Below are 16,251 nucleotides of genomic sequence, written 5' to 3' on the forward strand. Positions count from 1 at the left end.
TTATGTCTACAAACTTATAGAAGAAACGAAAATCTCTCAATGTAAAATATTTATCACTTTGCCGTTAGTTTATCTTCAACAAGCAGCCAAAATTGTTGATAACCAAACATAATACATACACCGTTTGATATGTCGTATCAGACATCAAGATAGATAAATCAGATAAATCTTATCGATTTTAACAGACAGATCACGACCGTCAATTTTTGCACACCTGTCCGATAACCGGAACTATCCAACATCCAGGTGTCCACTTATAGAGACTTGCACAGCTGCCGTTATTATCGCATCAGCAGCTGATAAGCCAAGCTAATCTAGTTTCAGTAGCCACGGCCATCGTATAAATACTAAAACTGTTGGTTAAAAAGATCAACAGTTGAACTTTCTCCGATATACAGTGAAGAGCCCTCATCCACAGCAAAACCAGCACAATGTTCAAATTCCTACTTCTGGCCACCCTCGTTCCAGCTGTTATGCTGCAGAACGCCGACAACATCGATCACTAATCGTGGCCTCAGGTTTCCATTCGGCCTTGTGCGGGACTTCGCCCACCGCCCCGTGCAGTACGCATCGAAAACTGCGTTGAGATGCCGTGTCTGCTGCCCCGTGGACGTGATGCCAACATGGCCATGGACTTCACTGCTGGTAAGAATCGATCTGTGACATTTATTCAGTCGAAAAATTCATCTCATACCTAATTTACAGTTCAGGATGCCTCAAACTTGCGTACCCAAGTGACGGCCACTGCTCTGGGAATCACTGCCCCCTATGAACTGCCGGCTGAGCGTGCCGCTGCTTGCAACTGGCTGGTGCAATCCCGTTGCCCCATCTCGGCCGGAGAGGATCTGACCTATCACCTGAGCATGCCGGTGACCGCCATCTATCCGCTGGTCAGTGTGACCATCGAAATGGATCTGGTGGACCAGAGTGGACAGTCTCACGGATGCTTTGTTGTTGATGCGCGTGTGGTTGCTAACTGAGGAGGACATGGTGTGCGACCACTGACTGGAAAGAGGAAAAGACTCCCACCGTTACAAGACTGCGAATTTGAAGTTTAAACAGGCTAAACGCTTCTGCACAGTTGTACTGCAGCAAATACTGTAACAATTGTGCAATAATTTTAGTTATTATGTACGTTTCTTGTAATAATATACAATTTTTAATAATACTGAAAGCCTGACGTGTTTACTATGAAAGAAAATACCCAATTGTATCACATGAGTCAGATGTTCAACTTTCTGCATGCTACTCTCCCATACACTCACTAATATCTCACCTATCATCAATCTGACACAACAATAGTGTTCAGTTCAATTTATTCAGAACAAAAAATTACTGTAACGCAACCGTAGAACTCAATTGTAAGAAAAAAATACTGTTCTACTTTTAACTTATTTTTTGGAACACGACCCCGAAATCAACGGCAGACTAAATCAACAAAGTGAACTAACAAAATTGATCAAAGTTCCGTATGAACTTATGCTAAGATTTATGCCATATCTGCAAAGCATGGTTGCCATAACAAATCCTTGCGAAAATTGATCGTGCTTATTATGACTTATTTCAGAGCAAAAAAAAACTTATGAAAACGCTTATGAGAACAGCAAAAAAAAATAAAGTTAAATGATGCACGGATATCGAGTTTAGGAACGCCCAGCAGCGTTGCCAGATCTAGGGAAATCTCGATCGTCAAGAGTGGCTGATTTTTTCCCCTTTTATATATCCGATGTGAAAGTTGCTGAAAGTTACAATTTTCCTCAACTGACTTTTGAAAAGAGCGTATAAAGAATAACCTAGTTTTCTTCTTCAAAATAAAAAAAAAATACTTGAAAACAGTTTGTTGGCTTGATAGGGTGTCTTCGAATATGTTTCAGGATATTTGAAGGAGTTTTACACCGAGAATAATTTTCATTTCGGATCTATGTAAGATTTACCCAGTCAACCAGTGATTGTATATAATGTCGCATAAGATGTTAAAGTGGAGGCGATATGCGTACATTTTACATGCGCCTAAATGGATGCATGTACGCATATGGCCTCCAATTTATCATCTTATGTAACATCTTATACGATTACTGGTTGTCTGGGTAGTCTATTTTCTATTTCTCAAAAACCTTGCCCTACGATGTTTTTATTACTTTTCTGTAGAAAACTGACTCTAGCCACAAAAATTGTCAAGTAGCCCATGATAGTCGAATACTTCTATTTTTTTTCTTTTTTTTTCATCGATTCTCAAAAAAAAATAAAAGAATACAATTTTAAATTGTTCGATTTTAAAAATAGGTTCTATGTACAAGTTCTAATGAAGTAATCATATCACGGTGTGCCAAAAACCGTTATTAACAAATAAAAATGTCCACCCAAATGGCACCCGGCATTCGAAAGATATACCATTCTAGTATCTCCTCTGAAAATTTGAAAATGTTTCATCGAGGGAAACTAAAGTTTTTGTGATTTGAAGATTTTGAGCCATTTCTTTAGGATTTTCATATATGAGTAAATATGCACGCACGGTGTGCCTGATACCACTGTTAACAAATAAAAATGTACTCCAAACTAACACCCGGCATTCAAAAGATATACTATTCTGGTATCTCCTCCGAAAATTTGAAAATGTTTTATCGAGGGAAACCAAAGTTTTTACCGTTTGAATATTTTCCTCTATTTTTCATAGAATTAGCTCATATATGGCAATATTGTCATAGGACATTTCATTGGCTCTTCAAATCATTTGTTAAATCCTAATCAAGTGCTGCATAGTTTTCTGCTCGTGGTAATTAGTGTACACGATGCTTCACAGTATGTTTCAAATGTTTAGATTTTCAATGATATTGCTTCAAAGTCAAAAAGTATTTGCCACCTAATCCAGAGGTGCGAAATACATGCTTGTTGCAAGTTACCCCATCTGTGGGGTAACTTGCAACACGTGACATGAAGCAACCACTAAACTTCACTAACATTCTACTACTTAGTAATATTAGTCCTGTTCAACGACGTAGGTTGAACTTGCTCGAACTTGCTCCATCCCGCTCTTTCTCGTGTGTTGACAAATGGGTAAGAGTAGGATGCAGCAACTTCGAGCAAGTTCAACCTACGTCGTTGAACAGGACTATTATGAGTTTTTGATGTAATGAATGAAAAATTCATTGAAGGAGATCGTAGTGTGCCGCGGATGACAACGGATGGGAAAAAATTGCTCGTGTCAAATTGCTGTGCAAAATTGAAAGTTAACCAGAACTAGAAGTATTATTACTGACCAGAAACTGTCGGATGTGTGATTCTATCGGAAAAAATCTCAAAATTAAAGTAATAATGAAAAAATGTGGTTCCCGTGATTATAGTGTTCGGTTGAGCTGCGAGCGAATGAAAAGTGGGGGATTTCCGATGTGGCGGTCATCATTTCTCGGAAGTTTGTCGTTTTTGTTCTTCAAAATAACGCATTGGGGAGAGAAGAAATTTTTCCGAGGATCCGAGGAAGATTTGGCAGATTTGCGTAGCGGATTTCCTTACTCTTAACGAATAGAAGTTATGATTGTTGTGTGACGTTCCTTTGGTTGCATTTCGTTGTTCCTGTGGAGTTGCTGTTCAAAATTCCATTTCCCGTTGATGTTAAAGTTCCCGTTTCTCGTTGATTGACGTTACTTTGGGTGGATTTGCGTGGTGATTTTCCTCAAAAACATTTCAAGAGCTGCTGCTCAAGTTTTCAGTTCTCTTAAAGCTCCGATTGAAGATGCATTTCAAGACACTTGAGTAAAATTTTTCATTTATTTCCTTATTTGACGTTTCTTAGTCTTACATACGATTTTGGTTTGCCTTTCTTTGATGTTAAGTTTCCAGTATGGAAGCTGACGAGTGTGAAGGTGGTCCAAAGAAATTGTTGAAAAAGTTGAAAACTCTTCTTTGGGCAAACCATTTTCGAGTAGATATTTACTTATCCTGTTTTTGTAATTAATTTTTGTTGGGAATTCAATTCAGTCCCGTAACGTGGGTAGATCACCTTATAATGGTGCGTTACGGCGTAAGATCCACCATAAAAAATATTTGATCTTTTAATTTTCTAGCTTTGTTAATTTAAATGCAGGAAGATTCTAAGATCAAAATTTGGACTACTTTTGTTTGTATTTTATGTATTTATTTATTTATTATTATTTTTGTATTTTGTTTTTATTAATACACCATTTGTTTCAGGAGGATGTTTGGCTCTTGTCTTGAGAGATTTATTGTTAAAAATTATGTTACTGTCGTGAGTCTATCATCACTCAATATTATTTTCTATTTCAGACTAGCTGTCCCGGCAAACTTTGTCTTGCCAGTTGTGGTGGTTGACAGCTGTTGAGGTCATTACAGCAAAGCACTCTAGATTGGTTTTCTTGCGGTCATGTTGACTTTGTACGCAGTTCACACATATCTTAATATTTCTTGTTTTTAAGTTCATTTTTGTAACTTTTAATACATAAAAACACAGCCACCATGAATACGAATCGAACTGTGCAAGGGTCATGCTAATCGGTTCGGCCGTTCGTGAGTTTTGTTGCCTGAAAGGGACTTCAAACTCATTTTTATACAGATAGATGTACAAGCGGGCAACCCTGCAGTCGGGACGTCGAAACATCCCTTTTTTTCGGTGGCGGGTAGACAACGTTGTCCGCGTCGTTTTTCTTCGAGCCGAGTTTCGTAATGTCGCGGGTGTGGATGTGTTTTTTTGGATCGCTAACTTTTTTTTTCTTTTCGCGCGTTTTTTTTTAACTCGTTTCACGTGATTTTTTTATATAAATTGAGATGTTTTTGTTGTTTAACACATTTTTTGCCTTTCTCGTACACCAAAGTGTACCGAAAGGCTATATGTTCACTTCAAAAACTAAAATTTGATAGAGCCTCCGGCAGAGCGTTAATGATTAATCATAAATTTAATCATGATTAATGATTAATGATTAAGATTAATCAAAAATCATTAATCATAATCACAAAAATTTGTCATTTAATCATTATTCATTAATCTTAATCACACTGATTTCGCAATTTAATCATTAATCAGTAATCATAATCATAAGAAAAAAAGTTAATCAATCATTAATCATTCATCACCAAAACATGATTCATCATATAAAATATATTATTCAATTAAAGTTGGTGTAAATGCTGTTCTAAATATTATAATTTATGATTCATCTTTCAAAAATCTCCCAGACAGAGTTACCTTTTACTTTTGGAATATCAAAACTATTTTTACCAACAAATATATTTTAATCACTTCCAGTTTTTGTGATTGAATAATCATGATTAATCATGATTTTTATTCAAAGAGCCATTTTTAATCATTAATCATAATCAATAATCACAGATAAAACTAAATTTAATCATTAATCATAATCTTTAATCATCCTTAAAATCAAATTAATCATTAATCATAATCAATAATCACTGAAATAAAAATTGTAATCATTAATGATTAATCATGATTAAAATTTTTCTTAATCATGAACGCTCTGGCCTCCGGAGAGGTCAAGTGTTATATACCAATCGACTCAGCTCGACGAGTTGAGATAATGTCTGTGTGTGCGTATGTGTGTGTGTGTATGTATGTGTGTGCGTATGTGTGTGTGTGTGTGTGTGTGTGTGTGTGTGTGTGTGTGTGTGTGTGTGTGTGTACAAAAAAGGTCACCTATGTTTTAGATAGAAAACATCAACCGATTTTAACGACCGACGGTTCATTCGACGCGGAAATTGGTCCCATTGTTTCCTATTGAAAATGGTTCGGATCGGTCCAGCCGTTCCGGAGTTATGGCCATTTAGGTGTTCCGGATCTGTACCCCAGGAAGGGGCTGGATATGAAAATGCAACAAACCCATGCATGCGACCCACCAAACCACGGCATTTTCGATTATCTGATGAACGGGAAGTAGGAAAATAGTCTCAGACTATGTCTGAACCGGTAGTGTTCCGGAACCGGTTCCGGGTGTCCTTCCGGAAGTGGCCAAATGTAAAAGTGAACATAACCCACGCATGTGACACATCAAAGAGCGGCTTTTTCGTTAACCAGTTGAATGGTAAGCTGGAAAGTAGTTTCAGACCATATTTGAAACGGTAGTGTTCCGGAACCGGTTCCGGGTGTCCCGCCGGAAGTGGCCAATCAAAAAAGTGAACCAAACCCATGCATGAGACGCATCAAAGAGCGGCATTTTCGATAACCAGATGAGCGGTAAGCAGGAAAATACCTTATCTGAGCCGGTTGTGTTCCGAAACCGGTTCCAGGTATCCCGTCGGAAGTGACTAATTAAAAAACTGAACCAAACTTTTGCATGTGACACCAAATAGCGGCTTTATCGATAACCAGATGAACGGTAAGCAGGAAAATAGTTTCAGACCATATCTGAACCGCTTATATATTAAACTGACGAAGTTGTAGGGGTGAATCCAACTGACTGCGTCTGACGATGACCGAAGAATAGTAGGTCGTAACGCGTAACGCTTAACAAGCTGCTTCCGATATTTGTCACCGATAATTACCAATCAATCCACAAATAACATACCTGAACCGGTTGTGTTCCGGAACCGGTTCCAGATGTCCCGCCGGAAGTGGCCAGTTCAAAAAGTGAACCAATCCCATGCATATGAAACATCAAATCATCAAAAATGTTGGATAACCAGAAAAACGGACAGCAAGAAAATAGTCTCTGGCCACACCTAAGATTACCAGCAGTGTTGCAGAATCAGAATTAGATTCATCGCTGAAATTAAGAAGATGAACAAAATCAATGCAAGCGATAAATATGCGTAAAAAGCCAAATCTTGATAAAAATTAAATCGATCTTGTCAAATCACACCATTTTAGTTTCCTGAGACGTAATTATACAGCAGGATGAATCAACGTTGTTTTAGGAAATTTTAATTTCATAGCATCAATCCCCTTTTCCGGTTGAAATTACTACACACAATTTTGATGCAACTGGTTGAGCCCTCGCGCTCTGTAACACGGTTAAAATTTGAATGGGTTTTATTATGATAAATTTTACTAGCTTGCACTTTTTTTTGTCAAATTTTACATAAATCTTATAACCAACGATAATAAAATAAAGGCTAAAGCGTGCAGAAAAAAATGCGAAATATCTTGATAATGATCGGCATCCAGTACTAGTGAAGGTGGTCAAGCAGTCAACTGAGAGGTTTGATATTTTTCAGCTCTGCTTATACGTTTAACATAATACATTACTTCGGAATATGAGCCATCAATAAGTTTCCAAATTCGATTATGGCTATGATATAATTGTTTCTTTTCTGAATTAGGCTGACACAAATTTCGATTTTCTCTTAAGTCAAGAGGGGTCCCCTTTTGAAATTTGACTGGGCATTAATCATTTTGAGGAAAGACACAAATAAATAAGGGAGATCGGGGCATAATGGACACCCGGGGCGAAATAGACACCCCTATTTTTGCCGAAACCGTTGACTTTCATGCTAAACTTTTAATGCATGAGTGTAAAGGAACAAGTCAACGTTCTACTTTTAAAAAGTAACATTCATATGCCTCCAAAGTAACCTAAATATCATTGAAATTGAAATATGTTTTCATATGGTGAAATTCTTACAATTTCAACGGAGCAGCAAATAAGGTATTACGAGTGTTTGAGTGTGTCCACCATAAAAACCATTGAATTGCTACCTTATCTGCATGTATACGTAGATTTAGCAATGGATAAAATATTTTATTTGTGTTTAGAATTTACTCAAAATAGAAATTTCAATGTTGTAGTCGATTTGGGGCGAAAAAAAAACACTGGTAATTACGAATGGATGTACGCGCATTGCATACTGTTATGCGTTTAAGAGTGTTTGGAAAAAATCAATTCTCGGATACTTTTTCAAAACGACGTATAATACACGCAATTCCTATGTTGGTATGTCGTTTTGAAAAAGTATCCGAGAATTGGATTATTTTAGCCTTAAGTTTATTTAATTAACTTTGATGTTTTGTTAACTCGTCTAAGATGGAGTATTTTATCTGTGGTATCGATCTCCGTGGGCAAATTACTTAACTGATCGATGTAATCAAAGAATTAGCATAAAATATGTAGGGGTGTCCATTATGCCCCGATGGGTGTCCATTTCGCCTCGTACCTTCTCTGCCAGCCCTAAAAAAACACACGATTTACAATTCATTATTTCTTCACAATAAAGACATTCTACCTACTGTAAATGATTGAAATACGTAGGAAACAAACTAAAGCTGTAAGCCAACTACTACAGTCGAACCTCCATGAGTCGATGTCCCTTGACTCGATATCGACTCATGGAGGTAAATTTTTCCATACTGAAAAAATATTTCTGGGTTACTATGATGGTCCCTCCAAAATGCCTCCCAAAGGATTTTTGTTCCACTACTCGATATTTCCATGAGTCGATGGTCCCTTCAATATCGACTCATGGAGGTTTTACTGTAATATGGTTAGTTTTTTCTGTTATACAGGCCTAACATACTCATTTGCTTAGGGTGTCCATTATGCCTATAATCCCCCTTAACCAATAAATTTTTAAACTTTAAAGTGAAATTAGAGTCCTCCAGAAAATTTCTTACCAAATCCGCTTAGCTTAATTGTTTGGGTATTTTTTCATCAAATACATTAATTATTTATCAACTCTACTCCCCCATTGATAAGTCAACGAGCACTGTGACAAAAGAAGAAAATGAGATTTGTTCCATTTTAGAGTATTCTCAGAATTCAGGAACACTGCGGCTTATAGCTCTTGAGTACATATTCGACGAGAAAGGCACTATCACCACTAGGTGGATTAATCTGGGTTTTTTTTGTTTATTTTTAAATGTTAATTGAGATGTTCTTATCTATCGGGCCGCCATTTTTTTTGCGTTTTAAACATTTATTGCAAAGTCTCGATGACCCTAGAGGGATCAGTTCTGCTTGGGCCTCGCACTGAGGAGAAACATACTTATTTATACAAAAAAAAAGAAAAAAAATATCTTCTGATTTATTTTCGTTCAACTCGTTTTACGTGATTTTTTTTAATAAATTGAGATAGATTCTTCCTCGTATCCACTGGTGCATGCTCTGTGTGACCCTTGTCTAGTGTTATGTTTCCTTTAGTCTGTACAGCCTCTGGCTGAAGACGGTGTCCGCGTCTTTCCAAACCATTTTTAAGCGAAATTTAGCAAAAAAAAAATGATTCTGCAAAAATGGAAAATGTTTTCCACCATGAAAAATAACTCAGAATATACTTTGATCTGTACTCTACATGTGTAAAATATGACTCTCTTAAGTACTTAACTTGGAAAATTGGTTGGCATAGTTGTCCAAGGGTTACCATTTTTTTATTATGACACTGTAAATATGGAGACACTTTACTCAATCGCCCATTATTATCCCAAAAATGTTATTTCTTATTTCAGCTAGCGCAAACAGCGCAAACATGAGTTGATTTAAGTAGAATGGCATATTTTCTAACAAACAATTTTCATTGATTTGGGTTGCAGCTATTTTGTTCTTTGAACTATGGAACCATTTCAAGGAACTCTCTAGCAAGTTTTTAAGGATGTCCTCCTACAGTTTCTTTGGATATCAATGGAGAATTCATATGACACCTGCATTTCACCTGCATTTATTTTAGGAGGTTTATTTAACAATTCTTTGGCCAGTTCTTTTCAGAAATACCGTAGGCAATTTATTGAGAAATGCTTTACGGAATTCATGTAGGAGTGCATCCTTCAATTTCTTTAGAATTTCTTCCGTCAATTTCTAGGACAGAAAGTCAAACATTACTTTCTCGAAAAATCTTTTAAGGATTATTCCTTTATCATTTTAAAGGAATTTTTCGGCATTTTTTTCATAGTTGTAATTTATTTTGAAATTTGTTTCACAAGTTGACAACTTGTCCGTGATAAATTGCTTCAGTTTGATCTTCAGGAATTCCTTCGATAATTTTTCTGGATTTTTCCTGGCAGTTTCTATAGGGGTTGCACGAGGAATGACCCCAAAGTTCTCTTAGAAATGCAAGAATTTCTCCGGCAACTTATTCGAGATTCCATCCGGCAATTTCTTTTAGTATTCTTTCGACAATTTCTTTAGGGATTTAACCAGCAGTTTCTTTAGCGATGCCCATGACATTTATTTTATTAATTCCTTTAGAAATTCCGTAAAGATGAAGAAGCCGTGATAGGCATGACCGTCATAACTTAAACTAGGCAAGCAGTGTTCAAAATTGAAATGATTGCCTAAAATGTGTATTAATTGTACTCCTTTCGTAACTCTTACTTTACCATACCGGTCAGACTAAGGCATGAGTGACCTCTGCTGTACATAGGAGTGAAACCAATCGGTAACTTTTATCAGTGCCGGGCCGACTCTGGATACAAGAGACGGAACAGCAAGCACGAAAGTCCATCACCTTGCCGTAACCCTCTGCGAGATTCAAAGGGACTCGAGAGTGTACCTAAAACTCAAACTTGATCAATCGTATCAGTTTATCCGGGAATCCGCCCTCCGTAGCCTCCCGATTTTTGTGGTGTGGACGATGGTTGGTTCTCTCAGCCAGTGTTGCAATTTTTCGACAGGCCTTTATGATAGCGATATTTTGCTTTTTTCATTTTCTCCGTTTTGGTTTTCCTGTCAAAGTTGCTTTCCGATCAGCAACACGGGGGCGAAATGAAATAGGTACTCACACTTACACGCAGCGTGCTGAAAGCGAGAACTGACAGGGCTAAATTTCCATTCAATTTTCTGTAGTTGAGTGTTTTCACCCGTGCTAACGTATAGGGCACTCACTCTCACAAGCCACCGCTTGAGACGAATGGCCTTTCAGCATGAGTAGTGTGTGGATGATTGGGAATTGATCTTGTTGGGTCGCTCACGAATGCAGCTCTCGGACTCTGTCAGTTCTCACATCGAGGAACTGAAAACGACCGCCGCAGTCATTCATTTTCGGCTGAAAAACAGGCACTGAGACTGATATTTTGCAGGACTGCTCTCAGCAGTTGATGCAGTTCGTGGTTTTTAAACTCACAATTCACAATACGCAACAAAAATTTCTTTCAAAAAATTCCGTTTGTTACTTTTCTGACATATTTTCCGAGAATTTTTCAGGCAATTTTTCAAAGTTTCCCTTAGAGGTCCTTTGCAAGTTCTTCCAACAGTTTCTCCGGTAATTTGTACTTTAATTCTTATGGAAGTTTCTTAGATATTTCTCCAACTACACCAGGGACATTTTTAAGAATTAGGAATTCAACAACTCGGTTCATATATTTTTTTAGAAATTTCTTGAGGAAACTTTTCGATGATGATTTGATTTTTCCGTAAATCTGTTAAAATAAATCCACAGGGTATTGTCGCCTGCCAAAGAAGTATGCATATGAATTTTTGTAAGAATTTTTAAAGAAATTGACAGAAATAAAAATATCGAAGAAGTTTCTAATAGAATTTTTAAACAAATACCGAATGAATTTCCAAGAAAATCACTAAAAATTTACAAAGGAAATTATGGTCAAATTGTCGAATGAGTTGTTGAAGAATCTTCTGGAGAGCAATTCGTAAGGTAGTGGCAAACAATTTTTCAAAGATATTTCCGGATGGATCTCTGAAAAATAAACAGTTTCTTCAGGAATTTCTCAGGCAATTCAGAAATCCTTCTCGTAATTCCTTGAGTAATTTTTTCCTGATTCAAGACTTAAAGAGTTTCTCAGGAAATTGGTTTTGGAAATTTCTCAGGATTTTCAGCAATGCAGTATATTTATCCATAAATTCCTTTGTGACATTTTTAAGATATTACCAGAAAATCAAAAAAAATTCTGAAGAAATCTTCAATAGATGTTCTACATTATTTCCTGGAAAAATTGAAGAAAATTTAGAGGAATTTCGAATGGAAGATTCAACTTGTACGTTCCTTGTTCTTTTTTAGATTCCTTTCCTCTTCTGCCTAGCCTTTTTCCAATATAAGACATATTTTGTGAAAGTTCCCTTAGGGAATCTTCCAAAAAGTGATCAAACAAAACGCCAGATGAATTTCAAAGGATATTGTTGGAGTCCCTAAGAAAGTTTCCAGAAGAAAACCTGAAGAACTATTTGACAGAGTTGTTAACGAAAAAGGAAAATAAAAAAATGCTGATGAGTTACTTTATTCTCTGGATTCTCATGTTTGCCACCAGTTGTCGTAAGCTTTTGTAAAATTGACCAATTCATGGGGTGGGGTTGTTTTAAAACCAAAACTTCTGACACTGAACCTTGCGCTTATTATTTTTAAAGGATATTTCAAAAAGTTGACAACGGGATACATTCATCATTGTTGAAGAACTCACCACTTAGCATTCATTCTAGTGGAAGAGCATACACTTTCTTGATCAGGACAATAATTGGAAAATCGGAAAATCAAAACGCCGGGCGCGCAAAGCATACGAATTCCAACAATAAAAAATCCTGGCAAAACCCTAAAAGTCAATCAAAAACATAAATGCATTGCTACTTCATCTGATTTGAAAGCTGGCTAGGTCGTTCATGCATTGGTGGCATGGCATAAAAATTCCTACTGCTGCGGGACATTTGGCTTTTCTCGTCACTTTTATTAACTACCTCAAGCGTTAAGGTGTATATGTTGTAGTGGCATACAATAATTTATTATTATATACAAGGTGTTAGGTTCCTGAGTGCAAACTTTTTAAAGGGTGATAGAGGACCATAAATGGTGAAAAAAATTGTTCTACGCATATGGTCAAATCTCAACCGTTACGTAGTTATTGAACTTCCCATGTTTTTGACTCTTATTGCCTTAACTGGCCATAACTTGAAAATGGTCAAACTTATCGCAGTTTTTTTACCCTTATTCGAAAGATTATTGAATTTTCTATCAAATGGCATCTTTGAATCGATTGGTTTAGTTAAATAACTAAGTTTTCTAGAGCAAGTTAGCTCAAAATAGCGTGTTTTAATTTGTTTTTGTCAATTATCTTTGAAACATGCGTAATAAATGAAAATTCTTTCTTTGGCAAAGTTGTGGATCCTGTTCCACTCTACAATTCGTTCTTTCACATCAAACGTCTATCTCTTATCGTTTTCTTGCAATTTTGATTTAAACGTTGCTTTCAGGTCAAAAATTTGCAACTGTCAAGGTAAGCACTTTTTTGCGCACTGTGCCGCACATTTAAATCGAAATTTCAAGAAAACGATAAGAGCTAGAAGTTTTGTGTCAAAGTACGAATTGTAGAGTTGAACAGGGGCCACAACTTTGCCGAGGAAAGAATTTTAATTTATTACGCATGTTTCAAAGATAATTGACAAAAACAAATTAAAACACGCTATTTTTAGCTATTTTGCTCTAGAAAACATTGTTATTTAACTAAACCAATCGATTCAAAGATGCCATTTGATAGAAAATTCAATTATCTTTCGAATAAGAGTCAAAAAATTGCGATGAGTTTGACCATTTTCAAGTTATAGCCAGTTAAGGCAGTGAGAGTCAAAAATATGGATAGTTCAATAACTACGTAACGCTTGAGATTTGACCATATGCGTAGAACAATTTTTTTCACCATTTATGGTCCTCTATCACCCTTTAAAAAGTTTGCACTCACGAACCTAACACCCTGTATATCTTACAATTCGGGCATGAATTGTGAAAAATAAATACCGTGACCGGCCCTAATTCTGCGCAGTCCCTAATTCGGCGCACTTTCTCGAATATACCACAAAATCACGGACGCTAGTTCAATATTAGCTTCAAATATATTTTTTGAATATTGCTTCAATAGTAAAGAACAAGTTTGCTAAGAAAATTTTTTCAAATCAACTATCATTATGTTGTAAAAAAAATAAAATGATGTCGCAAGTACTGTAAATTGCCTGAAATCTGTGTCCGTTAGCGAAACTGCTAAAAAGTTGCTTCATGAGCTGAAGCATTTTGCGACATAAATAATGAAGAGAATGTCTGCTTTTCCATGCGCATCCTGTACTGCTGTCTTCGAGGAATCAGAATCGGCAAAAAACAATTGAGTTTTCTTCTTCTTTTCTTCGTGTTCTTGTTCTTCTTAGGTGCGCAGAATTAGGAACCGGTATTAAATGGTGGTCCTAATTCTGCGCAGACATTTCAACACTTAGTTTTGAACATATAATTAATAAACAAACATCATGTAAATGCCACCATAGTTATAACTAGGATATTCTATGTTTCTAGCAATCCGGTGAATGTAATTACGTCTCAACAAGTTAGTTTATGAACTTTGAAGGCTAATTTACGATTTTTGAATTTTTGATCTGATAGTTCGACCGGACTAGCCACTTGTTTTAAACATTTGCTATCAACCTCGGGGGAAATTGTATGTATTCATGCAAGCATTCGTCAAATGCGATATATGATGTGAGTTTACATGGATTTTGTTTAAACATTGGAAACCCTGGAGTTAGGCAAGAAAGAAGTCTCAGTTTGCAAACAAAGATTGTGCCACCTTATCATGGCGAAAAAGCTTATATTGCCTTTTAGAAATGAAAGTAAATTTTACTAAAATGTGCATATGCGAATAACTAAAAAGCTTAACGTAGTAGTATTCGATAATGCTACAAAATCCTTTTGTGTATTATGATTAAAATTCCCTTTGCTTAGTAATCAAAGTAGGTAGTATCAATGTTGAGGACATGCAAAATTCCAATATGGTCGTAATATCGTATAAAAGTTAAAAATGAAGAATTCAATTGAATTTCTTCTATGAATCATGTTCTCATTACAATATGTTATCTTTTTAGAGTTTTCTCCATGTGCGCAGAATTAGGAACATTAGTGCGCAGAATAAGGAACATTCCAAAAATGGGTGCGCAGAATTAGGAACAGAGACACACTTTAGAATTTTCATGATTTTACATATAAATTAAGTGTTTTGTATAAGAATTATATTTTTCCCTCATTTACAAAGCTAATAACTATGTGCAGTCAAAAATTAAGCCAAATCGGTTCGATTTGGAATTTGTTACAGCTGATTGAAATTGAAAAAGTCTTAGATGCGCAGAATATGGGCCCTCCACGGTATTCAGAAATGTACAATCTGTCTTCCAGCTAACCCTTTACTACACAGTCGTGGAGGAAGTTGTCAGACTCCTACCAGTTGTCCTTAAATCCCAACGGAGTTTGTAATGCTCAGTTCGCAACCACACGCGCATCAACGACAAAGCATCCGTGAGACTGTCCACTCTGGTCCACCAGATCCATTTCGATGGTCACACTGACCAGCGGATAGATGGCGGTCACCGGCATGCTCAGGTGATAGGTCAGATCCTCTCCGGCCGAGATGGGGCAACGGGATTGCACCAGCCAGTTGCAAGCAGCGGCACGTTCAGCCGGAAGTTCATAGGGGGCAGTGATTCCCAGAGCGGTGGCCGTCACTTGGGTACGCAGATTTGAGGCGTCTTGGACTGTAAATTAAGAATGACATGATTTTTTCAACTGAATAAATGTCACAGATCGGTTCTTACCAGCAGTGAAGTCCATGGCCATGTTGGCATCACGTCCACGGGGCAACAGACAAGGCATTTCGACACAATTTTCGATGCGTACTGCACGGGGCGGTGGTCGAAGTCCGGCACATGGCCGAATGGAAACCTGAGGCCACGATTGGTGATCGATGTTGTCGGCGTTCTGCAGCATAACAGCTGGAACGAGGGTGACTAAAAGCAGGAACTTGTACATTGTACAGGTGATGGGATTAGAGTGGTTCCCTGTGTAACGCAGAAAGTTCAAGTGATGATCACTCCTGAGCGGAGGATTTAGTTTTTATACCTACGATTGTCGAGGGCTACGGAAACTAGATAAGCCTAGTTTATCAGTTGCTAAATCGATCATTCCAACAGGTGTGCAAATCCAGGGAACACCTGGATATTTGTTCTGGTTATCGGCAGGTGTGCAAAATCTTATCCCACTCACATAATTCTTTAACATAGGAGCGAAATCGAGAGACTATGTCTGATTTGTCAGTCTAAGTCGATTGCTGCTGATAAGACCTCTGTTGATGGTTCTCTTCTGGGACTTTCGGTTGCATTGAACCTTGCAGCACTTGTTACAGCGCAACGGTTACAACCTGTTACAATCAACAAAAATCCAACCCGGCTACTTTGGTGTCGCGCCGCAGTGATTGGCTGGACTTCGTGCGCAGTTACATCAGATATTTTTTTAAAAGAACAAACCGATTTGCCAAAACTTGAGTAACGTGATTTGACTATAGATTTAACATCAACCATACAACTTATATAATCGAATACCTAATATAACTTA

At 37.1% G+C, this 16,251-nt stretch overlaps 1 protein-coding gene and 1 pseudogene across 1 annotated transcript; one reads left to right on the top strand and one right to left on the bottom strand.

Moving 5' to 3' along the window:
* The first annotated feature begins 416 nt into the window (after positions 1–416).
* LOC109402309 (NPC intracellular cholesterol transporter 2 homolog a-like) lies at positions 417–1,003 on the top strand (annotated as a pseudogene).
* A 13,851-nt stretch (positions 1,004–14,854) lies between these two features.
* Positions 14,855–15,725, bottom strand: LOC109420427 (NPC intracellular cholesterol transporter 2 homolog a). The gene is made up of 2 exons (XM_019694767.3): positions 15,456–15,725; positions 14,855–15,395 (listed from the first exon to the last, which is right to left on the bottom strand). The coding sequence occupies exons 1-2, from the start codon at positions 15,667–15,669 to the stop codon at positions 15,121–15,123; spliced, it is 489 nt and encodes a 162-aa protein (XP_019550312.3). The 5' UTR covers positions 15,670–15,725; the 3' UTR covers positions 14,855–15,120.
* Between the last annotated feature and the right edge of the window lie 526 nt (positions 15,726–16,251).

Source organism: Aedes albopictus, chromosome 3, assembly GCF_035046485.1.
Source record: "Aedes albopictus strain Foshan chromosome 3, AalbF5, whole genome shotgun sequence".
NCBI lineage: Eukaryota > Metazoa > Arthropoda > Insecta > Diptera > Culicidae > Aedes > Aedes albopictus.